The sequence below is a fragment of the Aspergillus niger genome (assembly GCF_000002855.4).
Source record: "Aspergillus niger supercontig An11".
Taxonomy (NCBI): Eukaryota; Fungi; Ascomycota; class Eurotiomycetes; order Eurotiales; family Aspergillaceae; genus Aspergillus; species Aspergillus niger.
In genome coordinates this window covers 956,307-982,364 of record NT_166526.1, presented here as the reverse complement: position 1 = coordinate 982,364, position 26,058 = coordinate 956,307, and the positions used below count along the sequence as shown (strand labels likewise).

General features: G+C 52.7%; 8 protein-coding genes and 1 non-coding gene across 9 annotated transcripts; 4 read left to right on the top strand and 5 right to left on the bottom strand.

Annotated features, from left to right (window-relative positions):
• Positions 1–35: 35 nt before the first annotated feature.
• Positions 36–796, bottom strand: An11g03980 (uncharacterized protein; the record flags this gene model as incomplete). The annotated part of the gene is made up of 4 exons (XM_059750199.1): positions 36–243; positions 351–397; positions 529–641; positions 712–796. 4 exons carry the CDS (start codon positions 794–796, stop codon positions 36–38), a joined length of 453 nt encoding a protein of 150 aa, XP_059605485.1.
• Positions 797–1,539: 743 nt separating this feature from the next.
• An11g03970 (uncharacterized protein) lies at positions 1,540–3,446 on the top strand (the record flags this gene model as incomplete). The annotated part of the gene is made up of 3 exons (XM_001394355.3): positions 1,540–1,558; positions 1,619–3,084; positions 3,141–3,446. The coding sequence occupies 3 exons, from the start codon at positions 1,540–1,542 to the stop codon at positions 3,444–3,446; spliced, it is 1,791 nt and encodes a 596-aa protein (XP_001394392.1).
• Positions 3,447–5,726: 2,280 nt separating this feature from the next.
• On the bottom strand, positions 5,727–6,890 carry An11g03960 (uncharacterized protein; the record flags this gene model as incomplete). Its single annotated transcript, XM_001394354.1, has 3 exons — positions 5,727–6,078; positions 6,143–6,596; positions 6,683–6,890. The coding sequence occupies 3 exons, from the start codon at positions 6,888–6,890 to the stop codon at positions 5,727–5,729; spliced, it is 1,014 nt and encodes a 337-aa protein (XP_001394391.1).
• A 727-nt stretch (positions 6,891–7,617) lies between these two features.
• On the top strand, positions 7,618–9,428 carry An11g03950 (uncharacterized protein; the record flags this gene model as incomplete). The annotated part of the gene is made up of 6 exons (XM_001394353.3): positions 7,618–7,812; positions 7,887–8,019; positions 8,076–8,184; positions 8,281–9,161; positions 9,257–9,269; positions 9,359–9,428. The coding sequence occupies 6 exons, from the start codon at positions 7,618–7,620 to the stop codon at positions 9,426–9,428; spliced, it is 1,401 nt and encodes a 466-aa protein (XP_001394390.3).
• Positions 9,429–10,455: 1,027 nt separating this feature from the next.
• On the bottom strand, positions 10,456–12,236 carry An11g03940 (uncharacterized protein; the record flags this gene model as incomplete). Its single annotated transcript, XM_001394352.1, has 3 exons — positions 10,456–11,105; positions 11,202–12,078; positions 12,159–12,236. The coding sequence occupies 3 exons, from the start codon at positions 12,234–12,236 to the stop codon at positions 10,456–10,458; spliced, it is 1,605 nt and encodes a 534-aa protein (XP_001394389.1).
• A 433-nt stretch (positions 12,237–12,669) lies between these two features.
• On the top strand, positions 12,670–13,972 carry An11g03930 (uncharacterized protein; the record flags this gene model as incomplete). The annotated part of the gene is made up of 7 exons (XM_001394351.3): positions 12,670–12,697; positions 12,780–12,857; positions 12,926–13,435; positions 13,529–13,589; positions 13,677–13,738; positions 13,792–13,836; positions 13,914–13,972. 7 exons carry the CDS (start codon positions 12,670–12,672, stop codon positions 13,970–13,972), a joined length of 843 nt encoding a protein of 280 aa, XP_001394388.3.
• Positions 13,973–14,075: 103 nt separating this feature from the next.
• On the top strand, positions 14,076–22,883 carry An11g03920 (uncharacterized protein; the record flags this gene model as incomplete). The annotated part of the gene is made up of 8 exons (XM_001394350.1): positions 14,076–14,424; positions 14,498–14,766; positions 14,885–15,318; positions 15,386–15,542; positions 15,603–16,308; positions 16,387–16,546; positions 16,613–22,743; positions 22,843–22,883. 8 exons carry the CDS (start codon positions 14,076–14,078, stop codon positions 22,881–22,883), a joined length of 8,247 nt encoding a protein of 2,748 aa, XP_001394387.1.
• A 692-nt stretch (positions 22,884–23,575) lies between these two features.
• 5S rRNA lies at positions 23,576–23,694 on the bottom strand. The gene has a single exon (XR_009468025.1). It is a non-coding gene; the product is annotated as a 5S ribosomal RNA (ribosomal RNA).
• A 396-nt stretch (positions 23,695–24,090) lies between these two features.
• Positions 24,091–25,914, bottom strand: An11g03900 (uncharacterized protein; the record flags this gene model as incomplete). The annotated part of the gene is made up of 7 exons (XM_059750198.1): positions 24,091–24,963; positions 25,020–25,197; positions 25,251–25,404; positions 25,455–25,553; positions 25,602–25,665; positions 25,729–25,734; positions 25,792–25,914. The coding sequence occupies 7 exons, from the start codon at positions 25,912–25,914 to the stop codon at positions 24,091–24,093; spliced, it is 1,497 nt and encodes a 498-aa protein (XP_059605484.1).
• Positions 25,915–26,058: the final 144 nt, after the last annotated feature.

Sequence of the window (26,058 nt, the reverse complement as noted above, 5' to 3'; positions counted from 1 at the left end):
ACTGCAGGCGGTCACCTGGCAGTTGACGTGTACTATTAGACGCCAAACTGGCAGGGATCTAGGGAGTAATCCCTAGCCATAGTTGCCCGTAATGAGGAATTTCTTTTCCCACTGCCAGTTCTGTGCCTATAGTTGGAAGCCCCTGGAACAATCATCTGAGCAGCGATTATCGAATCCTGACAAAAGGTGAACATCGGAGCAAAGTAGCCGCGGATATATGACCAATCCTCCCAAAAAAGCGAGCTTTATAACTAACAGCATGGAGACACAACAACTACCAGCATACTGCATACACTGTATGCTCGTAGTCTTCAGCTACTTATTTATCATCTCTCCAACTGAGACGAAACCTCGACAATATCTTCCCAGCCTTGTGCTCTACCGGTATCTCCTTAGCCTGTTCACTAGGGCCGAGGTCGCGCTAATCTTCAAGCGTGGAGTGGAAGATATACAAGCCCAGGGGTCTTCGCGTATTGTGGACGGGATTCTAGAGGCCATCAAGAGCTATGGCAGTTTTCGACCACCAACCACAACCGCTCTTACCCCCTGCTCCCCCCGCTCTACTAATAGTAACAACCCACCCACCCCGCCTAGGTCACCGATTGAGAATTGAATAACCCCGAATCCGTAATCTTCTATTCCTGGGTCCACGGTCCAGCACGAACTAAACCAGTTCTTCCGTCGAGAAGACGATCACATCGGATTCTACACCTTCTTTCAGCTCGATCGGACGAGCGCAAATCCATCCAACCGTATATTCATCGTCGGCATAGGGAGACATTTGGTGAGCTTCCATGATCTTGGAAAATAAGCAAACAAAGTATAAATGTGGCTTTCTATGCATTCAGCAATGAGCTTGGGGAAAGGATATCAGTGGATGACATTTGTAGTCTTTAAAAAATATATACACAATATACTATATACACATATATTAGTTGGGCGAGACCATCATTCTATGGTAAGCGGCCCGCGTCACTACCTTCAGGCATCAATACACAATTCAGACTCTTTAGTAAATGAACTACCTGCGTTCAGACCACATTGGAATGTTTGCGGCGACAGCAAAGATGCTCGTAAATCAAGCCCTCAGTGGTCGGCCGTCGGACACTAGGATGATTAGCGCAAGGCACCTTATCCATGCTACCAAGGAAGACTCGCATCCGGGCGGACAAGGCTGTATGTAAGACAATCTGCCAGGCTTCCACCACTAAAGCCCTGCTGCCTAAATTGGCGGGGTAGGTGAGGGGGTTTGGGACAGCGCACGATCAATATCGACATTCCGAAGGCGCAATGAGGCTCTCTTGTTGCTTGTGATTGCAGTCCAAACAAACCCCGAAGGCTGGCGCATGTCACACCAGTCCATCCTCTCGGGCTCCAAAGGGACAAAATGGGTAGCAAAAAGAATGAGGCTCAAAATACTCTTCATTAGAGCACTTCATATCTTACTGCATATAAGTCACCTCCGGCAAATGCACCAAAATTGCATGGCATCCTCCTCATTTGTCATTCCTTCAATCCTTCCTTCCTATGAACTTCAAAATGCTGAGTAGCTCAACGAGTAAGTCAGGTTTGATTGGAGTTTATGCAAAATGAAGCTCACTGAGTATATTCTCTCCAGATCAAAACGCCTCTCCAGGCTCTCTTTGTGATGTATTTAACCTCTATCAAACAAAGCCAGATAATAGGGGTCGCACATCGTGGACTAAAGAACTCCCTGAAAATCTGGTCGAACCGGCCGAGGGCGCTGAATCAAGCTCTTACGCGATCATTGTGAGAAACATCAAATGTTACGATGGTCGCAAGAGTCTTACGATTCATTCAATTGTACTGCAAAGTGAACCGCTCAAGAAGTTTCTCACTCCTGTAATGGCGGGATATCCAGGACTTACGATGAGCCTGGACCGAATCGAGTTCAGCAAGCCATTCAAACCTTTCGTTCATCGCTGGGAGAACTTCACAGCCGCTCGAGAGAGTGAACAAGATGCGACGACCAAGGCACATGTCGACCTGCTGTATGGGCTTCTAGAAAGCGAACTACATGATACTATCTCCAGGAAGTCCGATCTTATCTCAAACGGTGTCGTGACTCACGCCTTGCTTTGGACCCTTTTCCAGCCAGGTGACATCATTTTTAGTGTCTTGGATAATCGACCCCGTGCTTTCATTTGTGGAACAGGCGATATGGATTCTCGAACCGGGACGTTCGAACTGAACGGAAAGTACATCGACTTTGATGGTGACAAATTTGGGTTTTCAACATATGAGTTCCAGCTGGAGGCATTCGAAGGAACATGCCCTATCACGGATTTGTCTGTAGCACCCCTGGCATATCACGAAAACAGGGATGCGATTGAGAAAGAATTATTATTGCGTGGAAGCCTCTGGGAGAGCCTGAGAGGATACCATTACAAGCAATATGATGGAGTCGGCAAGGGATACCTTTTCGGTCGTGAGGTAAAACTCAACATCACAAGTCGCATTGTAATTGACACGGCGGCATATATCACGTTCAATCCTAACGAAGAATTTCATTTGTCAAATACCATCGCGGGAGAGCTTTCCGAGGTTCAAAGGATGATAGCCACACCGATGTTGCGTGGTTATGCTCTCAAAGACAAGAAATGGCTCGAGTTCTTTGTCGACAATGTCACAGACATTACCTGGAACGCGCAAGCGTTTCAATCCTTGGTCCTGCCAGACAATCAGCAACATTTGAAGAAACTCATCCTTGCCGTCGCCAAGTCGAAGTCGAATGGCCTTGAAGTTTTTGATGATGTCGTCCAGGGCAAAGGACGTGGCGTTATTATGCTTCTCCGTGGTCCGCCCGGAGTGGGCAAAACTTTGACGGCTGAGGGTGTTGCAGAGGTCATGAAAGTACCTCTATACGTTTTGAGTGCGGCAGACCTTGGTACAAGCCCTTCAAGAGTTGAAGAAAGATTGAAGGACGTTCTCTCTATTGTTCCCAAATGGGGAGCTGTCCTTCTTCTTGACGAGGCAGATGTTTTTATGGAGGCCCGCAATTCAACTGATCTCGCGAGAAATGAGTTAGTTTCCATATTCCTCAGGGTTTTGGAATACTATGAGGTAAGATATAAAAGTCCTCTCGCTCTCCTGCTCGCACAGTATCTCACAGATTCCAGGGGATTTTATTTCTCACCAGTAACCGTGCCGAAAACATGGACCCGGCATTTGAATCCCGCATTCACGTGTCGATTTGCTACCCGGAACTTACTGAGACAACGAGACGTCAGATTTGGATGCAGTTCCTGGCTGCTCCAAACGTGGAAAAATTCTCCAACGAACAGCTTGACGAAATTGCGAAGTTGGAGTTGAATGGCCGACAGATCAAGAATGTGCTCCGAACCGCCCATCTGCTTGCCCAAGAGGAAAACACCAGCGTCAGCTATGGAGATGTTCAAACGATCCTGAGTTTGAGATCCGTTTAGCGCCACCATGGTCAATTGAGGATCTGCTTTCTTTCGTAGTGACATTTCGAACTTGCAACTCTCAGTCTTTCACATCCTGTAGTGGGACAATTTTGAAGTTCTTTCTTTCTCTGTTTCTTTCGTTTTCACTTATTTTCCTTTGGTTTTCTTCGGGAGACAGTGCAACTGATGGCACGGAAGCGATGACCACATGAGTCTTTCCTCCCAGCTTCCGCATGTATTCCCTCAAGAGCCTACTTTACGAAAGCTTGCTACGTCCTTCACAATAATATGTGTTTAGGTGATGAACTAAATTACAATCCTCCAGCTTGCACACCTAAATCTTGCGTAAACTTTTACTTAAATTACCAGACTAGACATCTAATCCTGCATTTTCATACGAATTGCTCGGAGACTTAAATTTATAGGACTATATAAAACTTCTTAAACGTTATAGGGTTTATAGAAAAATATCTGAAATTATCTGTGTCGTTCTTGAGATATATTCACTTGTTAGTTTAAGTAATATAATGGAAACGTAAGAGGAATATACGTATAAATACTAGCTGTGAAATCTATAATCATAATTTACTAGAAGAGGAATAATAGAGAATAACTTTATAGAGTTGAATAAATGCGATGCTATGGCTGGAGGAATCTTGGTGTCGTCAGATGGGATACAAAAATATACAACAATGGCTGCGAGACGCAGTTCCTTAAGCAGTGGTGGTGGCTTGTTAATCATTAATAGGATTATAGGATGATCCTGGTTCACTTCCTGTTGTGAACGACATAGATGTGCCTCCAAGTATCATTGAAAGTGTTCCGGATGTTGTGCACATGTGGTTATATGAGGGAATTATGAGTATCTAAAGCTCTGTTTTCCTATAACCATTCATCAATTCCCGCTTCAACAGAATGAGAAACATTTTTCTACAGTAGACCGGCAGTAGTAGATATACATATGTCGACTGATCACAATAAACACAACAAGGCATTACCCTGGGAACCACTACCTATCCAGGTCCCTAACACCCCCAGTCACCGCTCAACTTACCAGGCTATGCCCTGATGTAATACTCCATATTATCTATCTTAGATCTATATAAGAAGGAATAGAAGCAAGTCCAGCTTCTTCTATGTTACTTAGCAGCAGTGACTCACTCCGCCGGCTGTCTTTGGGGGTTTCATTTGCTGCCTCCTGCCGGCTAGCTCAAGTACTGATGTTATTTGGCTCCATGAAAATAAAATTTCAGCAGAGTAAGAAATGTATAAACTTAATAGCTGATGTGTCAGGGCACCAGACCCATTAGAAGATTAGAAGGGTACTCATGGTCTCTCTTTGTGCATGATTGGAGAAGAAATATCCAGCAATCAAGAAGGCCCCGTCCGCCTGCGGAAGAAAACAGGTAGGCTCATGTGATAGGATCTACTTGTCATGGTAAAGCCTGTTGACTAGGTAAGGAATCAACCATGAAATACTCTAGATTTATATAATAATAATAAAGATAGTCTATATCCAAGTAATAAACTGGTCCTTACGAGATTAGTAGCCTGATAACAAGTACTTTTATAGAATATATTTATAATAAATGATAATACAGTAGCTTCATATGAATAAAAACAAATTTCATTTATTTTATTCTCTGTCTCTATATCTCTTTGTTTATTTATTGTATTATTTACTATTCTTGTATATTTAAGTCTATTTTCTTTTTATTATTATAATATAAATTGCCATTCCTCGATCTATCCAAAGGGGTTAGATTTGGCCGACCGTCACGATGACTACTCTCACACATCCCTCTCCTAACCTCCGTCCCGTTCAATCACCATCCTTGTACAAAGGTCTCTCATCGACTCCAGGCGTACCCATGGCTGCATGGACCTGGTATTTCCGGTGACAAGTGGTACGGTTTTGACAAGGGTGGTCCCGACCCAATCAAAATTAGCAAGGAGTGGATCAAAGATCACATCCAGATCGGGCCTCTGAGGTCCGTATATCCCGCCGGACTATGATTCAGGCCACGAACGATAAGCCTCTGGGCGGCGGCGGCGGCGGCGCTGAAGCAATTGCGGCTGGATAGACACTGCTCACGCTAGGGAATACAGGTGACTTCTAGGTTGAGGGCGGCAGAGAATAATGATTCGCAGGCTATGTGGGCTAAGGGTTGATCGCGCGACATTAGCGTTATAGAGGCCCTACAAAAAAAATAAAAAATAAAAAATAAGAAGTAGTAGGAAATGGAACGGAATTGGGAAAGGAAAACGAAGAAACCATATTGAGATCAGATAGTGTAGTCAACCAGAGCCCTTCATCACCAAGACCTGCTCATCGCTTTCCCGACACTGGTCCGCCTTGGCTTTTAAATAGGGACTCATCTCGACGTCGGGCTCAGGAGTTGCAGTGATACGACCGGCGGAACTTCGCCTTGGTTTCTGGTGGACGTATCGGGATCGAATCGAAGTCATTCGCCCACGGTTGATGGCGAGACGCAGTAGAGGCCGATAACACGGTAAACACGCAGCAATGAGATACACGCCCACTTCGGCCACGCTCCAAACGAGAAAGGTGACGGAAAGCCAGGTGCCATCAGTTAAGGGATTGTTGGTGAAGAATGCGACGCATCGACAAATGGACGTTACCATGCCACTGGAACTCGGGTTAGTCATGGCTGGAGAATTTTAGACAAGAAGAAACGAAGGCAGTGGCTTACATGCTACCAGTCAGAAAAGTCACTGCGAGACCGTATTTGACTTGTGCTGGAACCTGCAGCTTCCAGACCACAGGCTGCGGCAGGATAAGCATCGCGACGTCGATGATGACGTTCGGTAAAGTGCCCCAGCGATAGAACATGGGAATGTTGTCACATTTACCACCGACGATAGTCTTATCCCAGAGATACGCCACCGGCCAGCATTCAAAGGCCCCAGCCATGATATCAGCGATGGCAAAGACCACGATAAAGGCCATCAAGCTGTAGCAGGCCAAACGGTAGCGACGATTTTTCTCACAGATGCGGAGGTAGAGCGTGAGGAGGACAACACGCGGAAAGCAACACCCGGCTGAGTAGATGATCGGAGTGGCATAGAGACACTTGGCCCAGGGAACCAGGGCTTGAGGGTCTATCACTTCTACAACATCTAGATGATAGCCGACTCGACCGATATCTATGCTCACTATGTAGGTCATAAAAGAGAGAAATTAGGGGAAGATCGCTTGGAAAGTCGGAGGAAACATCAACACCTTGACTTACCTAGGGAAAGGATACAAAGACCCACAGAACATAAGTATCCGGGAATCGTGAGAATATCATCAATGCTCAGGGGTTTCTCGCTTAACCTCAAGGCTACGAAGCGTAATGCGACCGCCAGCGTGACCAGCACGATAAAAGCGATGGATACATCCCGAAGTGTGTCGCCAGAATATTCCAGCATGCGCTCGGGACTGATGGAGGCAGCCATTGCGTGCTTTGGCTTTGTCTTGTGTGTGTTCGCGTTTAGGTTAGATAACACTGCTTGGTGAGTAAAAGATAGACTTGGGACATAGGCAAATGACACGCTTAGGTGGGGTTAACGGGAATAGCCAGCATCCTCCAGGAGCATTGCTCATTCTTAAACTACTCTACATACTGGGGAAGACCAGAGGGTGCGTGTGCTTTAGCATGATTAGCAGGGGTGGTGATAGTAGGACTTGGGGGAGTGCGGCGCAGACCAGATTACTTAGAACATGGGGGCGGGAACGGGACATGGGGGCAGGAACAGGTTGGCGTAAAGGATGTGAGGGGAACTTGTAGTCAAGCCAAGGGAAGTAATAAAGACCATCCTGGGCCGGGTGCTGACATGCGAAGGCGGCTAATTGCTCGATTGCACCCTGACTGTGCAAAGGGTGCTAAATTAGTCTCATTCCTAAAGGGGTAAAGATGTCGGACCACCGCCTGTTTTGTATGTAAGAAAAAAGAGTCAACAAGAAAAAAAGAAAGGGAAAAAAAAGAAACAAAGAAAACCAGAAAAAACCCCTTGTGAAACCTCTTAATCAACTTGCTGCATTTTCCGCACTTCCGCCTCCCCCCGCGCCTAGATGGTGCTGTCCACTTCATTAATTACGCTCTTCCTCGCTCTTTCTAGAGCCGCTTCCCTTCCCCCATGACACGCCCGCAATCCTATCCAATTTTTCTTTCACACCACTATCATGTCCAGCGAAAATTTCACTATCACCGAGCATGTCGTCCCGGGTTGTCACATTCGAGAGTATCCCGGAAGCACCGTCAATCAGGAGGATGTTTTGCACCTACATGTTAAACAGTACACCCCCAGAAACCAAGCCCAGCCAGTGCCGAAAGATGCCGTCACAATCATTGCCGCTCATGGAGCAGCTCTGCCCAAGGTAGTTCCATTTCTGTCCAACCAAGCGGAACCATTGCTATGTGTCATTCTTCGAGGCTGATTCCTGATGGTCAGGAATTGTATGAACCGCTGTGGGACACACTGTTGGAGCAGGCCAACAATTTTCAGATCCGTAGCATCTGGGTCGCCGACTGCGCCAGTATGAACATAAGCGGAATTCTAAATGAAGACAAACTCAGCATGGACTGTAAGCTACTTACCCTCTTATATTTCCGCCTCAACTGATGGCTAATGAAGAGTCAGGTTCCTGGATGGATCATTCTCGGGATCTCTTCCTGATGATCAACCACTTTCGAGAGCAAATGCCTCGTCCGATCGTGGGAGTCGGACACAGCTTTGGTGGAAATATCATGTGCGATCCATTCCCCCCACACTTTCCCCCCTCCTCATCTTTTTCATACAGACAACATTGATTGACTTTCTTTCTCGTCATTCTTTGTTTTAACAGTACCAATCTGGCGTATCTTCACCCGCGACTCTTCACCACTTTGTTACTGATTGACCCTGTAATCCAATTGACACCCCCGCCCATGGGGTTCGGCACCGACGCTACCGGGGCGATCAACTATACCCTTTATCGCAAGGATGTCTGGCCCAGCCGCGAGGTGGCTCTCCGTGCCAATCGCGCTTTGACTCATGGCTGGGACCCCCGCTGCGTGGCTCGCATGGCGCAATACGGGTTCCGCGATCTGCCCACCGCGCTGTATCCGGACGTGGATGCAGTGAAGGCGGAATTTCAAAGCACTACATCATCATCTACTTCTCAGCCTCCAGCACAATCACACGATGCCACGACCAACAATACAACCCCAGTGACTCTTACAACCACCAAGTATCACGACCTCCTCGCCCAGATCCGCCAGAACTTCAGCGCCCGGTCACCGGAGACGGGCCGGATCTCCATCCCACGGGCCACCCACGCGGATCTCGACCCGCTCGCCGCGTTTATCCCGATGTATCGCCCCGAGCCCCGGAGCGTCTTCCTTCGGCTGCCAACTCTACGACCATCGTGTCTGTGGGTGCTGGGGGGTGCAACCTTTCTCAAGCTGGACGAGATGCGCGAGGGGATCAAGACATGCGGCACCGGGGTGGGAGGGAGTGGGGGCATCCCCGATGGGAGGGTCCGGGAGGTGACGCTAGCAGGGCTGGGCCATCTGATGCCGTTTCAGGCGGTTCAACAGGTTGCAGAGCCCTGTGTGGCGTGGCTGGAGTCGGAGATGACACGTTTTCGCGAGGCTGAGAGGCTATGGGCGGAGGAGCAAAAGGGACGCAGTCATCTCACCTTAGAGGAGACGTGGTATCGAGTTTTGAAGCCTGTAACCGTTACAGGTGGGAAAGGGAAAGCCCGGAAAGCCAGGAAGGACAAGCTGTAACTAGTAGGAAAGGCTCCTCTTTGATGTGGAGCCTGTGCTATATCATTTCAGTCCGTGGGGCTCCGTGCGTTCTGATGAAATTTTGATCATTGTCCGGCTCCCGGCAGCACCTGTTTCCTATCACCTTAGTAATTGAAAACTACGTACTCGTAGCTACGGTGGCATGGCTGACGGAGGCATGGAGCTGATTTGTCATTTAAGCGGAAGGAACAGGGAAGATTGAGCTAAGTCTAACCATCCTCCGTCAAGGCAGACTCAAGGCCACTCCACAATCAGTGACTAGGAAAGTCAGGATCGCCTAATTTCTAAAATGCGACGGCGGACTCCCTTGGCCCCATCTTTTTCTCCCCCGTCTCCTCCCTGCCTCCTGCGCCGCTGTACAAACTGCTACATTGATCCCAGCGCTAAAATGGCAGTAATATATACTACCCTGTCAGTTTTGCATTGTTAAATGGCATGCAAGAAATTCCGAATTAGACTTCTACCTATCTCGCTTGCCTACCTGCTCACCTGAGATGGGGCCATTGAGAGGCATTCAAACTGTAATTATTTAACTGTACAAACCTGGCCCCCTCATATAGAGTAATAATAATGAAAAATATAGTACCAGTTGACTAAGCCTGCGAGCGCTGCCTGTGTTACTACCTAAGAATCCAACCAAAGGTCAAAAATTACGGGCGTAGGAAGCAGTGGAGGATATATATATATGAATTAATCAGATGCGTTGTCGAATCAGGTGCTTCGCGAAAGCGGAGGCAAGATATTATTGTATTATTTAGAATATCAGTAAACCGTACGCGCGGGGCTTTGCCTCGCTGTCTTACTAGCGCTAGGTCTTAGGGGGACAAATCTAGCAAGAAGATAATGAGATTTTTATTTTATTTATTTATTTTTATTAGTTTTTTCTTTCCTTCTTCACGTACTAACCCGCTGGAGATATGAATATCTTTACCTAAAGAGGCAAGGGACCATCTAAAGCACTTGGCGCCAGTTGGGGGCGGGGGCCAATCGAGAGATTCATTAGGCGGGGAAGGGTTTGAACCCTGATGAACTGTGAACCCGCGAGTTTCTGTCGGCAACTCCCGGTAAGAAGAAAGCCCTAAAGCATACCTCGACTAAACTACTAGCGCTGATTCAGAAAACCCCCGACGCTCACTAAAATCAAATCAGATGACATAGAACCGTAATACTTTTGTACTTATCTATCCAGACTAGTAATAATTTAGTACGCTGGTTCCACCGCCCCCTCTTCATGCCCGCTTCCGAAATTCCAATATGGGGCCTTCCTTGCCCACGATGAAATTATCCTTCATCTTGTACTCGCCCTCTCGCCCGACTCCGAGATGCTCCATCCCGGGGGCCAATCGCAGATCATACAACCACAGCACACGCGCGACGCTGACCTCCAGCTCGAGCATAGCCACGTTGCGACCGATGCACGCGCGAGGCCCGAGGCTGAACGGCACAAAAGCGGCGCGTTGGCGGGCCATGACCTCGGGCGAGACCCCGACACCCTCGTCGGCGGCCTCGGTCCCGCGCAGCATCCACCGATTGGGGTCATACTCGTAAGGGCGGTCAAAATGTTCCGGGGAGTGATGCAGAGAGTAGGTCGGGACCCCCACGATAGTTCCGGCGGGGAACTCCCATTCCAGCACCTGCAGACCCCCCGGGAGCACCTCGCGCGGCAGATCCATGGGCACCGGGGGGCACAGCCGCATGCTTTCCTCGATACAGGCCCGGAGATATCCCATCTTCCCGCTGGAGAGGGCGGGTCCGGAGACGATGGATTCCAGCGAGGCGAAGTGTGCCCGGATCAGGTTCGTCAGGCGCTGGCGAATGGCGGGGTGGTGCGCGAGAAAGAACCATGTCGAGGCGAGCGCTGTATTGGCTGTCTCGGCCCCTGAATGGTGGTGAGAAAGATAGTCAGTTCAACAGTACTAGTGTAGAAGTATAAACGGCTGGGGGTGAAGAAAGGATTGAGTAATCCAGAACTTACCCGCGCCTAACAATAAGGTCGATTCGCTGATCAATTCCTGCGTTGAATATCCTTCCCCGGTTTCCGGGTCGCGGGCCTGTTGCAAATAGTAGATGATGTCTCGCCGCTCCGTGGGATTAGCTGCCAATCGCGTACTCAATTGTTGGCGAGAGAACGCGATCTGACGCTCCCGGTCGCCGGCAGTCCCCATTCGTAGGTACTGATCGAAGCCAATGCGACGGAGCAGGGGCATCTGGCCACAAATATTCAAGATGCGTACGTTGACAGCCATCAAGCGGAAGAAGAAGGTGTTCTCGTCACTCCGGGTGGTGTTGAATGTCTTTCCAAAGCAGATCTCCCCAAGGGCATCGAAGATCAGGCACGCGCTCCAGTGCACCATGTCTTTGGGGCGCGACCAGCCGCCGCCACTGCTGCTGCTGCTGCTGGCCTGACTCTGCTTGCCTTGACTCTGGTTGGGATGCTCGTCTCCCAACGCCAGACACCAGTCGCGGATGGCGGACAGAATGTGCGGCTCCATACCCCGCAGAGCGTGGTCGGAGAATGCCTGGGACATCACCCGGCGCTTGCGCGCGTGCACGTTGCGGTCAATGGCGTTGAAGATACTTACGCTGTAGAAACTGTGGTACCATTGCGACTTCTGCACGTTGGCTTGATGGCCATAGATGGGCTCAAGAGCTCGCGCATCGAGGATAGTCACGCGGTTAGGTCCAATGCGAACGATTCGGCCATGGCGTTGATGCAGTTTATACAAATCCTCATGTCGGTCGCCACGCATGGCGTGTACCACCGAGTATAGGTTGGTCAATTTGGCCAAGAAAGGACCGGGATAGGCTGCTAAGGGATGGAACTGGACTTGATACACCACATAACTCAGGCCCTATAGATATGTGTGAGAACGGAGACCATCTCATAGCAACAAGAGGAATATTAGAGATTGAAGTGCAGCGGGTAACCCACAGCAGCAGAGAGAATGGCAAATAAGAGCTTGCCGAGCGAGATGGTGCCCAGCACCAATTGGATGAAGTTGTCAAGCATACTGGAAAACGAAGCCTACTGACAAAATTCACGAAGTGACAATGGTGCAATGTGTCTGAGGATCTGGAAGGCAGGGACAGTGAATTTAAAACCCGGGAATTATTTTTGTGTCCACAACGTCCCTTGGCCCCCACTGCCCTCACCTAGCACTTCTATCCAGGCGCCGGAGATATCCTGTCAGACACCGTATTTCTAATCGATCGATTCCCCGGCCTCTCTCGTATACATCACCCCCAAATCTTGATTCTCTATTGTTCTTACTTTCTTGAGCTCAGATTACCCAGAATAATACCTGCCCGTCGGAGAGCGATCCATTTTATCTCATCGTGAATCACCATCATGCATTTTCTCTGCTTGCACGGATTAGGGACCAACAGCCGGGTAAGTTCGTTCGAGTCTGGCCGAGTATAGAGAATCCGACTCTGACTTCTCTATGGCAAAGATCCTTCAAGTTCAGACTGGTCAGTAAAACCCAGTTGCACACTTGTAGTTGTGCCCGGTGCAAGCAAGATGGAAAGCCCTAACAACATTGCGAACCTTTAGCAAGCCTACGACATGAACTCGGCGATTCTCATACATTCGACTACGTCGAAGGCACCCTTCCCTGCCCCATTGATCCTGGTATATAGTCTATGTTATTGATCGTTGCATTCGAACAAGGCTGACTGACCGGCTGAATGCCAACACAGCCATTGCCCCCTATTTTCCGGAGGAAAGCGACGAAGGGTATGCGTACTTTGACCCCAGCCAACCAGCGACCTACGCGACGGCCCTGGAGCAGCTCGAAGCTTTCCTCGTAGCTGAGGGACCCTTTGATGGCATTCTGGCCTTTTCGCACGGAGCTCAATTGGCTGCTTCATTTCTGATTGAGCGGGCTCGGTCTGCGGCCTCTTCCTCCCCGGCGGGAGCGCGCAGCATCCGATGCGCGATTTTTCTCTCTGGAGGAATTCCTTATCAGTGGTCATCATCACCAACAGCGGCCGCACTGCCTGATGTGGGCAAGTTGACACCCATCGCCGAGGCGGAAAGGGAAGGAACCGCAACCCCGTCAGCACTACCGGTCCTGTTGCAGCTGCCCACCGCACACATATGGGGCCAAAATGACACCAGCTACCCAGGCACCAGTGTGGTCCTGAGCCGGCTTTGCAAGCCGGAGTGGCGGGCAGTGTTCGTGCATGACGGAGGACATGAGGTCCCTGGTTCGAGGTCACGGGCGTCTCTGTTGGGGGCTCTGGGGGCCATTCGCCAAACGATTCACTTGGCTGTCTCACTGCATTAGAGTGGGGACTGAGGAATGGGTGCTGAAGAAAAAGCCTGTGCCTATTGGTGGGGCAATAAAAGCTCCCTGTTCGGGTAATGGTGAATAAATAGTTTGATCGGTTAAGTTCTCGATGAGGCCATACACTTGTCTTTTGTAGTTAGTCTTGTTTGCCCTCGCAGGGGATCGGAGATTAGTTTGGGGGCGAAAGTGTTTCTGACCCACTCCCACCAAATAAATGCTGGTTCGTTTGGCATCGGCCCCTCACGCTAAGAGCCATCTTGCACCTCTTGGCAGCTGGGAAGCTTGGACGCAATCCCCGTAGACTTGTTGCTCCTTCCGGTGTGTTAGGGTTGGCTGGGTGTGAAGGATATGTGCGTGGCAGTTGTGGCAATTACATGTTAAGGACAATTATCTAGAGTATCTCGAGAGTCCAATAAAAGAGGACGCTGAAGGGTATCAGCGTCAGATCATATAAAAACCAACCCTGGTGCACATACACGACTGCTAGATGTGAGTGTCTCTTTTTGTTTGGATAATTCCCCCAATTCCACTTCTTCCCCGACGATCGCTGCACCACAATGGCTTTCGACAATTCGCACAACGATAAGGACTGCCTTGAGCCCATCGCGATCGTAGGCCTATCACTCCGGTTCCCGGCCGGAGCCACAGATTTAGATCGTTTCTTCAATTTGATCACAGAGGCCCGTTGCGTGTCGCAAGCATTCCCCTCTGACCGTCTGGATGTTACGGGCGCCTACTGGCCCAAGGCTGCAGCCGCAGTCCCGACGGTGAGCGGAGGACATTTCCTAGCTGAAGATATCACTGCATTCGATGCACCCTTCTTTGGCATCTCAGCCGTGGAGGCAGCCTCCATGGACCCCCAGCAGCGACTGCTCCTGGAAACCAGCTACGTTGCCTTGGAAAATGGTAGGCGGAACCAGCCCTCGAGCCCCCATTCCTTCGTGTTCGGGATGATAATTGTGTGTGTCCCTTGATGTAGCCGGGATCCCCATCGAGCAGATTACGGGGTCCAACGCCTCCGTCTATGTCGGCTGCTTCACCGATGACTACAAGGAACTTTACCGGAAAGACGTGCGCGACAGCGCACCCTACGCAGCCACGGGGATCACCACCACGCTGAACGCGAACCGCGTGAGCTGGTTCTACAACTTCATGGGCCCCAGTATCAACGTGGACACTGCCTGCTCCAGTAGCCTGGTCGCCCTGGACTTAGCCTGTCAGGCGCTGCGCGCAGGTCAGACTGATATGGTAAGTTTCGCCTCCTAGAGAGAATTGTTTCCTCTGGACCTTCTGTGAGAGAGAAGTGTGTGTGTGTGTGTGTGTGTGTGTGTGTTTGTGCGGCTAACGAACGGATTCGGTACAAAAGTGCCTGGCTGGAGGAGCTAATTTGATTCTGGCCCCTGATCTGTTCCATATCCTGTCAGAGATGAGCATGCTTTCCCCCGACAGCCGCAGCTATAGCTTTGATGCTCGAGGTAATGGGTACGGGCGCGGGGAAGGGGTAGCCATGTTGGTCCTTAAACGGATGAGCTGTGCGCTGCGGGATGGCGATACCATCCGCGCCGTGGTGCGCTCCACTGCGTGCAACCAGAACGGGTACACCCCTGGAATCACCCAGCCAAGTATGAGCGCTCAGGAGGCCCTTATCAACGCGTGCTACGCGCGTGCTGGACTGGATAAGGCTCGTACGGGATACGTGGAGGCGCACGGCACGGGAACCCCAGCCGGCGATCCCATTGAGGCGGAGGCTCTAGGTGCAAGCTTCCGAGATAGCCGGCGCCCGGGTGAGAGGCTTTATGTGTATGTTTCTGTTCCCACTCGGCTCTTCCACACGCCTTCTAACGAAGCATGCATTATCTGTTTCTAGGGGCTCCGTCAAAGCCAATATCGGCCATTTGGAGGGATCCAGCGGTATCGCGGGTGTGATCAAGGCGATTGCCATGCTGGAGCGAGGGTGGATCCCCGCTATTGCCGATTTGCAGAGCGTCAACTCGATGATCGATGAGGCTGCGTTACGTCTTCAGGTTGGTGAGCATTACCCATGTTCGTGTGGCGGACAGCTGACGCTCTTCCGTACTGTATAGTTCCCTCGGTCAGGGGTCCCTTGGCCTCGTCCCGGTCTTCGACGAATTTCCGTCAATTCGTTTGGGTTCGGTGGCTCCAACGCCCACGCGGTGTTGGATGATGCGTATCACTTCTTACTGGAGCACCAGTTGGACGGCGTGGCATATCGACCGCGCACGGATTCTTCCACCCCTCAGGAAGAGATTATCCCCGTCTACGTCTTGCGCGACCAACGGTCCAACAATGAGCCACCACTACTAGCATCATCTTCTTCAGTAGCTCCTACCGCAGCAGCAGGAGTGCAGCAAAAGCGTGTCCGGCTCCTGCCACTATCGTCGTCAGACAAAGCAGGTATCACTCGAACAGTCACCAGCCTGACCGAATATTTCCAGTCCCGCGGCGGCGGTACGGCGGAGGCGGCGACTCCCCCGTCAGTCGAATTCTCCGATGCACTGGCATACACGCTCGCCCAACGCCGGACGTTTCTCCCTTGGCGCGCCTGTGCAGTCGTCCCCTCAGACATGCCGCTGCACGAGTTTCGAACGATGGTTTCGCCTGCGGTGAAGTCGCCAAAGACGCCGCCCAAGATCGCGTTCGTATTCACCGGCCAGGGTGCGCAGTGGGCGCAAATGGGCGCCGACCTTTGTGTATACTCCGTCTTTCGTCGGCGGTTAGAAGAGGCGGATGAGGATCTGCGCGCTTTTGGTTGCGATTGGAGACTTTTAGGTGAGCATCTCTCAGTCCCCCACCCCTTGCCGGTCCGTTATCACCTTGGAGCTGCTCGATAACCGTATCCTCTGATAGATGAACTGGCAAAGCCGGCAGAGACAAGTCGGATCAACGAGCCTCGGATTAGCCAAGTCCTTTGCACGGTCGTCCAAATCGCTTTAGTGGACCTGCTCAATACCTTTGGTATCATGTGCAGCGTGGTCATTGGACACTCGTCGGGAGAAATTGCTGCAGCGTAAGCGAAAACATTCCCTCCCTCCTTTTGGAAAGTTGGGTGCTGAAATGGAGGAAAATATCACAGGTACTGCTGTGGCGCCATTTCCGCGCGCAGCGCTTGGCGGATTGCGTTTCTGCGGGGCACGCTGGTGTCTGCTACACTGCAAGAATCAACAATTTCCGGGGAGATGCTGGCAGTCGGGCTCTCTGCGGCAGACGCTGCATCCTACCTGGATGGAACCGATGCAGGGGAGGACAAAATGGGATCTAGTCAGGTCAGCATCGCGTGCTTCAACAGCCCGAATAACGTGACTCTGTCTGGGGATGAGGCGGCCATCGACGCGCTGAAGGCCAAATTCGACGCTGCGGGGATCTTCGCCCGCAAGCTGTCCACTGGCGTGGCCTACCATTCCAACCATCTGCATTCGGTGGCGGATGCGTACGCGAGCGCAATCGGGGAGATCGAGCCCGGGGAACACGGAAGGGAGCAGGGCCTACTGCAGCGCACCGACGCCTCGGTCGTCATGGTCTCGACCGTCTCGGGCCAGCGAGTCCCCGCCGAGATGCTGCGCCAGGGTAGCTACTGGGCAAGCAACTTGGTACGACCCGTGCGCTTCCTCCAGGCCGTTCAAAGTCTTTTGAGCAAGCGCGGGGTCGTGAAGAAGCTCGACGGAAGCCACCGACTCCTGATGGATATCAACACCTGCGTGGAAATTGGGCCCCACGGGGCCCTGCGCGGGCCGATCAAAGAGATCCTTCAGGCTCAGGACCATCCCATGACCTACGTCTCTACCTTGCAGCGGGCCCAGCCAGGGGCTGACGCCCTCCTCCGCTCAGTGGGTCATCTGTGGTGCCTGGGATTATCGATCAACTGGAACCGGGTGAACCACGAACCCCACTCCTCCGAGACAGATTCAGACGAGAGGGAAGGAGTAACTGTAGTGCCTCCTGCGCTTGTCTCGCTGGCCGACCTTCCCCCATATGCCTGGGAGCATTCGCGGCGGTTCTTCCATGAGAGTCGAACAAGCAGGAATCATCGGCTCCGCAGCAAGCCCCGATCCAAGTTGCTCGGGGAGGCTGCGGTGGACTGGAATGCCCTGGAGGCGCGTTGGGGCAACTTCCTGAAGCGCTCCGAGCATCCCTGGATCGAAGATCATCAGATTAATGGAACGATCCTCTTCCCCGCCGCCGGCATGATGGCGATGGCCGTCGAGGCCATGCAGCAGCAGGTCCAGCTCGCCGGAGCAGCCTCTATCAACCGGCCGATCCTCGGCTACGAGCTCCGCGACATTCACCTGAGCACAGCGCTGGTGATCCCCGACCACGAGCGGGGTGTGGAAGTCCAATTCATCCTGCGCCGGCAGCAGCAGCAGCAACCGGGGGCCGGAGCCGGCGGCGGCAGTCGAGACGGTGGCTGGTGGTCGGATTTCCGGCTATGCGCATATCTGGAGGGTGAATGGGAAGAAATCTGCACAGGGAGTATCCGGGTCGATTTCGGGGTCGCCGAGTCTGGCATTGGGACCCAGCGCGTCGCGCAGGCCCGCCTGCGAAGCCTGCAGGACCGGCACGCTTCCCTGCAGCAGCAGCAGCAGCAGGAGCAGCCTCAGTGGGAGGAGCGGGGAGAGCATCATGGTTTGGAGATCGCGGCCTTTTATGAACGCCTTGCCCAACATGGACTGGAATTCGGGCCCGCCTTCCGCACTCTTGTCGAGGCGCAGTGGGCCGGCGGCCGGGATTGCCGCGCCGTCATCAAGGTCCATCATCCACAGGATGATGACGAAGTGAAATATGTTGTCCATCCGTGCACGCTCGATGCGCTGCTGCACATGCCCATGGTGGCGCTGACGCAGAATCCCGTACGCAGACGATCTACGGCCATCCCCTCCAACATTCGACGGGTCTGGATAGCGTCTTCGGGCCTTGGATGGTCATCATCGTCGTTGTCATCGGAGTTGCAGACTGGGTCGGAGAACACGCTGGACGCGCTGGCAGAGATCGTGGCCACCGACCGTCGCGGGTGCGAAGTACAATCCCATGCCTTGAGTCATGACCGGGCGCGTCTGCTGGCAGAGTTGGAAGGGGTTCGGCTGACGATCGTCAATGACATGGCCGATCAAATGACCGACGACGACCATGGGGCGCAGGACTGTACCTGGAACCTGGTCTGGAAACCCGATCTGGATTTGATGACTGGGCCCCAGGTGGCTCAGTGGTGCAGCAGCAGCAGCCGCAGTATGCCCTCATCTCATGAGGGCCTGGACCCGACCAGCGGGGATCCTGCAGATTTCTATCGTGACTTGGCCTTCCTTCATTACTCGATGCTGTCGCAGATTACATCGTCGGGGGTGAATCCGTCGAAACCTCACTTGCAAAAATACATGGACTGGGCTCGCCGCCAGGTCCGGCGAGTCGAAGCTGGCGAGACGCCGCATTGGCAGCCAAGCTGGCCGACCTTAGCTGGAGACTTAAACTACCGCAATGCCCTGATGGATCGACTAGAGCAAGTCAACGCGCAGGGACGAGTTCATGTGGCAGTCGCCCGCCACCTGGACCAGTTGGTCGTTGGTCAAATGGACCCCTTGGAGCTGCTGTTCGGGTCGTCCTTGTTGGATTCGCTCTACGCCGAACTGAGCGGCAGTGACACGTCGGCATTTACCCAGCTAGGTGAATACCTACAGCTGTACTCTCACAAGTATCCAAACGCCCGCTACCTGGAAATCGGTGCTGGCACGGGGGGCACGACCGCCGCCATACTGCACTCACTTGGGGAGAAACAGGGACAGCTAGAGGTGACCGGCCCGCGGTATCAGGAGTATACCTACTCAGATATCTCAGAGGCCTATTTTGACGCCGCCAAGACCCGGTTCGAAAGGTACCCCGGCCTGCTGTTCCGCCGACTGGATATCGAGGAAGATCTCCTGAGCCAAGGGTATACCCCCGAGTCCTACGACGTGGTCGTCGGGGCCAACGTACTCCACGCTACCAAGGACCTCCGGGCAACGCTGCAGAAGGCGCAGGCCTTGCTTCGTCCCGGGGGGAAGCTGATTCTTTTCGAGATCACGGCCCCCGCCTTGGGACGGAGTGGGTTCATCATGGGCCTGCTACCGGGCTGGTGGCTCAGTTCTGAAGACTATCGCAGCGAGGGTCCCTGTGTCCCATTGTCCACCTGGGACGCACTGCTGCAGGATACGGGCTTCACAGGCGTGAAGCAAGAATTTCGCGACTATCGCAGCGATACCTGCCATGAGCTAAGCGTACTGATCAGCAGCCGCCAGGTCCCATCCGACGGAGCTGGCATGCTCCTGCAGGAGCTCGATACACCGGGTCCTGCGCCTCCAGCGGTGGTGAACATCGTGGCTCATCCAACTCACAGTCCTCAGGGGGAAGGGCAGAGTGTTCCTTACGCAACTGCCATCCAGAAATACCTGCAACACATCGGAGTCCCCAGCCAGATTACCCCAATGGACCAAGTGGAACCCGGGACGAGGCTCACCATCGTGACTGTCGACTTGGACCTGGATCGGCCGTTTCTACGCAGCATGAACCCTGAGGACTTTGCAGCGCTCCAGCGGATGATCCGCCACAGTCACAATGTGGCCTGGGTGAGTCGCACGGTTGACGATGGCTCCTCGGACCCAGCATACAACATGGTCACGGGCCTGGCGCGGGTCTGCCTTGCTGAAGAGGAAGGGCACCGGTTTCTCCGCGTCGGGCTGACGGGGGCGCCCATGAACAACACGCCTTCCGAGGCCCAGCTGAAAGCCCTTCTGCTGGCCGTCCAACAGATGCTGCGGCCCGCCGCCGATCCCTCCTCATCGGAGGCTTACGAGATGGAATATGAGCAGCGAGCTGCAGAAGGAAAAGACCTGTTTCACATCGCCCGACTCCAGCAAGACCGATATTGCCAGGAGGGCGTGCATCGAACGCTCCACCCATTGATCTCGGAGGACCGGCCGTGGCAGGAGGCGCCAATGCCACTGAAACTCACGACGCAAACCCCGGGGCTTCTGGAGTCGCTGCGATTTGTTGCGGATCAGGAGCACAATGCCGTGCCGCTGGCGGCAGACGAGGTGGAGATCCAAGTCCACGCCGTCGGACTGAACTTCAAGGACTGCCTCATTGCCCTCGGCCGCGTGCCCGCTGACACTCTGGGCAATGAGTGCGCCGGGGTGGTGACACGTGTAGGGCCCGCCTGCTCCCCGGACAAGGTCCGGGTCGGGGACCGCGTCTGCATGTCCACGGTCGAGGCATTCAAGACGTATGCCCGCAGCAAGGTCCAGTGCGTGTGTCGCCTGCCGGACGCCATGAGCTTCACCACCGCCGCTGCCATCCCGACGCAGTTCGTCACCGCCTGGACAAGCCTCGTGCAGATCGGACGGCTGACCCAAGGGGAGAAAGTGCTGATTCATGCCGGTGCTGGCGGCACCGGCCAAGCAGCGATCCAGATCAGCCAGTACCTCGGGGCAGATGTTTACGTGACCGTGAGCTCGGAGGCCAAAAGAGATCTCCTCATGGACACGTACGCGATCCCGGAGGGGCGTATCTTTTACAGCCGCGATGTGGCCTTTGCGCAGGGCGTCAAGGATGCGACCGGGGGTCGTGGAGTAGACCTGGTGCTCAACTCGCTATCCGGCGAGTGTCTCCTGGCCTCGTGGGACTGCCTGGCGCCCTATGGCCGGTTCGTGGAAATCGGCAAGAAAGATATCCTGGACAACGCGCGACTCCCCATGCTCCCCTTCAACCGGGGGGTCAGCTTCTCGGCGTTTGATGGATCGACATGGATGCTCGAGCGTCCGGAGCAGGCCGAGCGAGGCATTCACACCATCATGGCGCTGTTTGAGCAGGGCGTGTTGCAACCTGCCCACCCATTGCGCGTCCGGTCTGTGACGGAGGTGCAGCAGGCTTTTGCCGCGCTCGCCGACGGGAAGACCAGCGGCAAGACCGTTATCGAGATTACCCCAACCGCTTCGGTGCCGATGACCCTGCCCGCGGCGATGCCGACCCAGGGCTTCCTGGGCGATGCCACCTATGTGCTCGCAGGCGGCTTTGGCGGTATTGGCCGCAGTATCGCGCGCTGGATGGCCGAGCGCGGCGCCCGCCACCTCCTGATACTCTCGCGCTCGGGGCCGCAGAGCCCTGAATCCCGCCAGCTGGTGGCCGAGCTCCACGGGGCGGGGGTCCGTGTGCACGCGCCTGTCTGCAATCTCGCCGATCGGGAGACGCTGTCGCGCGTGCTCCACGAGGCCCAGTCCCCTACCGGAGCCGCGATGCCGCCGATCCGCGGCTGCATCCAGGCATCAATGGTTCTGCAGGATACCCTACTTGCCGAGATGACGCACGCCCAATGGGTCGCCGCCGTGCAGCCCAAGGTGGCCGGGTCATGGAACCTCCATGCCTGCCTCGAGCACCAACCGCTGGACTTTTTCGTCTGCCTGTCCTCCGTGTCTGGCGTCGCGGGTCAGCGCGGCCAGTCCAACTACGCCGCGGGCAACACCTTCCAGGACAGCCTGGCACGGTACCGCGTAGCGCGCGGGCTGCCAGCCGTGAGTCTCGACCTCGGGGCCATGGTCGACGACGGGTTCCTGACGCAGAACCAAACCATCCGAGACCGGCTGCTGGGCGGCGGATCCATGGTGCCGATTACCCGCCCCAAGTTCCTGGCCCTGCTGGAATTCTACTGCTGCCGTGCGATGGAGGACGCGAGTGACAAGGACGAGGAGGATCTTGTCGTCGTGGCGGTGGCGCCAGCGGACGCGCCGCCCCTGACGCTGGCCAACTGCCAGACGGTGTTCGGGATCAATACTCCTCAGGCCATGCAGGTGCGCGGACTGGATGAGCCCGGGTGGATGCAGAGGCCCTTGTTTGGCCTCCTTCATCGCGTGTCAACCGCCTCCCACCAGCACCTGGACTCGAAGAGCGGGCCCGGGCGTCGTCCGGCTCGCGATTTCCGGGCCGAACTGGGCCAGGCCGCCTCCCTGGAGGAGGCCACGCTGATCGTTGCCCAGGCCCTCATTGCTAAAATCGTGCGCAGTCTCTCCGGGCTGGCCGATGAGGATGTGGAGGCGAGCCAGCCCATTGTCAGCTGCGGGGTCGATTCGCTCCTGGCGGTGGAGATTCGCAGCTGGTTTGCCAAGATCTTCCAGGCCGACGTGTCCACCTTTGAGATCCTGGGTGGGATGAGCTTCGAACGGGTGGGCCGGCTGGTGGCCATACGTAGTATGTTGAAGAAGGGGTGGGTTTGAGAAAAAGGCAGGAAGGCCAGATGGCTGTCGCCTTTGGAAATCTTGTTCATTGGTACTATGTCCAGATGAACAGTTTTCGAAATGGTCTTGACTGGCCCCATCGTTAAGGAATAAGTAAAGAAAGCAGAAAAAAGAAAAGAAGAAGGGAAAGTACCCACTACGCCAATGTTGCGGGACTGCAAACATCTGACCGGTCTGAAGAAGACAGTGGAAAGGGGTCCAGACGTATGCCTGACAGGATGTTGAACGGGATGCCTCTGAAAATCTCAATAAAAGTACACAACTAGGCGTATGTCGGAACGATATCATTCATAGGATATCTTTCTTGGTATAAGCAATCATAACATAAAATGATCTCAATTGGATCTTAATTTTCAACACGATGGAATGAAGTGATAATGTAGCGAGTGGATATGAAGCGATGTGGTCCGAGAAAGTTCACCTGGGTCCAGCCACCTTGATGGATTCGTGTTGTTGCGAAGGCCCTTATAGCATGAACCTCCAAGGTGCAGCTCCTGTGAACTATCGTCAGCTCTCCTTCGATCTTTCAAATTGAACGGTGGAATAGATTTGCAAGGTGATGGGCGTGCCATGCCTGCGTGAAGTATACAGTCATGTCCTATCTGCCGCTATCTAGAGCCAGGCTGGTATAAATAGTGTGGAAGCTGAGGGACCCAACAAACTTGCTCAAAACGAGGTACAAATAGTGCTCAATACCTAGCTATCTAACTAACTTAAGGTATTTTCTGAGTGCGCCATGTAACAAACGTGAAATTTAATTAAATATAAGTCTATATAAAACAAAAACATACAACAGAAGGGATTCGCTGGTGGTCACCCACCCAACTACTAACCTCCCGGCGTGTGGCTTGAGTACGGCTGAGCGGACGGGAAGCCCTATTTTCCACACCCTGTGGTCGTATGTACTAATTGTTTTCTAGAAAAGTATAAAGAGGCCTGAGATCTAGTAGCTCTGCAGACATGACCCTACGCATGTAACATCCTTCTCGGTGAGTGCCCCTCTACAATTAGGGGTCCAGCTCACTCAATACTACAATCTACATTACCACCATCTTACGCTTCACTAGGGGGATTTAGGATGCATTGGGGTCTGTAGAAATTTTTAAGCCCATCTTTGTCAAAAATAATTCTGGGATTAAAATTAATTGGATTAGACGCCCTTAGAAACCACGCAGAGCTATTTCCAGAGTTTGGTGCGAGCTGTAATGACATGAAATATAGAGCTGTACGGAAGGCATGATAATAATATAACACGAACATACATGTCTGTAGATCCCTATTCAATAATTCAGTAAGTACCTCACAGTGTATACTTGAAAAGAGGACTCTTCTCTTCCATATCGCGAAGCTGCTCCTCAGTATACATTTCCTCAATTTCGGACACGGTCAACCGAGCCTTCTCCTTATTTGCCCTCCACAGACAAAACTCCAAGCACAAGGCAGCCACAAGCCCAGCAGCAGCGAATGCAAGTGAGGTGCCATAACCAGTTGGGTACCTGGGTTCTTCATCGGATTTGTAAATATAGCTGCCGATGATACCACCCGCATTCCCAACGCATATAAGATAACCAATAGCCACAGCTCGTTTGTGGGGATTGACAATGTTGCAGACATTCCAGGCATTAACGCCAGGAAGGATGGGATACATTCCAAAGCAGGCAAGGCAAATGGCAAAATAACACAGTGCTATGTTCTCCTCTATGCTGGCGGCTTTAGAGAATAGAATGCCGAATGAAGCTATGAGCGAGCACTGGGGTACCACGATAAAAGGCATTCTCCAGGAAAAGCGATCAGCGAACACAGAGAAGCCGTAAGCTGATATGGCGCCGACGGTGTAGGGCGGAATTGTCATGAGCTGGGCGGTGGCTGATTTGTAGCCCATGGATTTGATTATTTCGGGCATACTAAATTTGAGGGCGTAGTTGGGGACGGCGTTGGACCAGTTACCAAGGATGAGAAGATATATTTTCCAATCGGTCAGGACGCTGAAGATTATCTTTTTGTTGAAGCCTTTGTGATGACCACCGTGGTTGTTGGAAACGAGCTGTCGTACCTCGAGGTATCGGATCTCGTCTTGAGTAAGCCAGCCGGGAGACAGAGCCGGGGAATCTAGGAGGAGCAAGTAGCAAAGAACGGCCATGAAAACTGTCACAAGACCCTCGATGATGAAGATCTTGTGTGGTAGTCAGTCAATGGAGCCATGAAAGGATGTCCAAGGAAAGGACCTACCCAGCGCCAACCTTCGTAGCCTGCTATACCGTCCATTTTGGCAATAGCGAAAGCCAGAAGACCAGAAAAGGCTCCACCAGAAGCAGCAGATGTGTAGAGAATAGCGATGCGAGTCTGTGTCTCATTTGGAAGATACCATTTCGAGATTACTAGCACAGCACCTGGCAGGAATCCAGCCCTGTACGCTTGTCAGTACCGAGAAGGCATTGTTGAATGCGCTTGGGGAATTACTCGAAAAGACCCAGAAGAAATCGGATCACCACTAGACCGGCAAAATTGCGAACAAAGCCTGTGCAAAGCATGATCACACCCCAGCAGAAAATCAGTAGCCCTAAGTACTGCGACGGTCGCTTGAGTCGATTTAGTATTATGTTACTCGGTACCTCTTCAGGCCCGTCAGTATGTGTTTGCTACATGCCCATGGAGGTTTCGTACCAGCTAGGACATAAGGTATGAAAAAAATAGACAAGGCAATGTTGTATTGTATGCCGCTCATGTGTAGACTGGGGAGTAGGCCCTCGATCTTAGCATTCCCTGCTGAGTGTGAAAACTGGAACGCCCGAGTTGAGGGGGTCGACATACCGATATTTGTTTTGTCTATGTATGCCACTAAGTACAGAAGGACAAACATAGGAACCAGTCTCATCTAGTTTGAAATCAGTACCACATTCTCTAAATGAGTGAAGCGAGACGGAAGAAAACATCATACATCAACCTATATTTGGTTTTGTCAGTAAGGCTCCCCACACTAGCGCCATATAAAAACAGTTACCTTTCTGATGGCTTTCTTCTTGGCTTCAGGTGAGAAATTCGACAGAAACTCTATGTCGTCGCCAGAGACTCCCTGACCTGGGAGGTCCTCTAGGTGCATCACGGCAGCGTCCTTGTCAGTCATCTCAATGGCGTTGGGCTTGAGGGCGTATCTTGGGAGAGACTAATGCCAGAAACCGAGATCATCTTATGCGTTTTCGGGAAGGGAGCACTTGGCACCCCCACGGGGTAGATATAGGGAATAAAAATCCGGGGAAGCAAGCAAAGT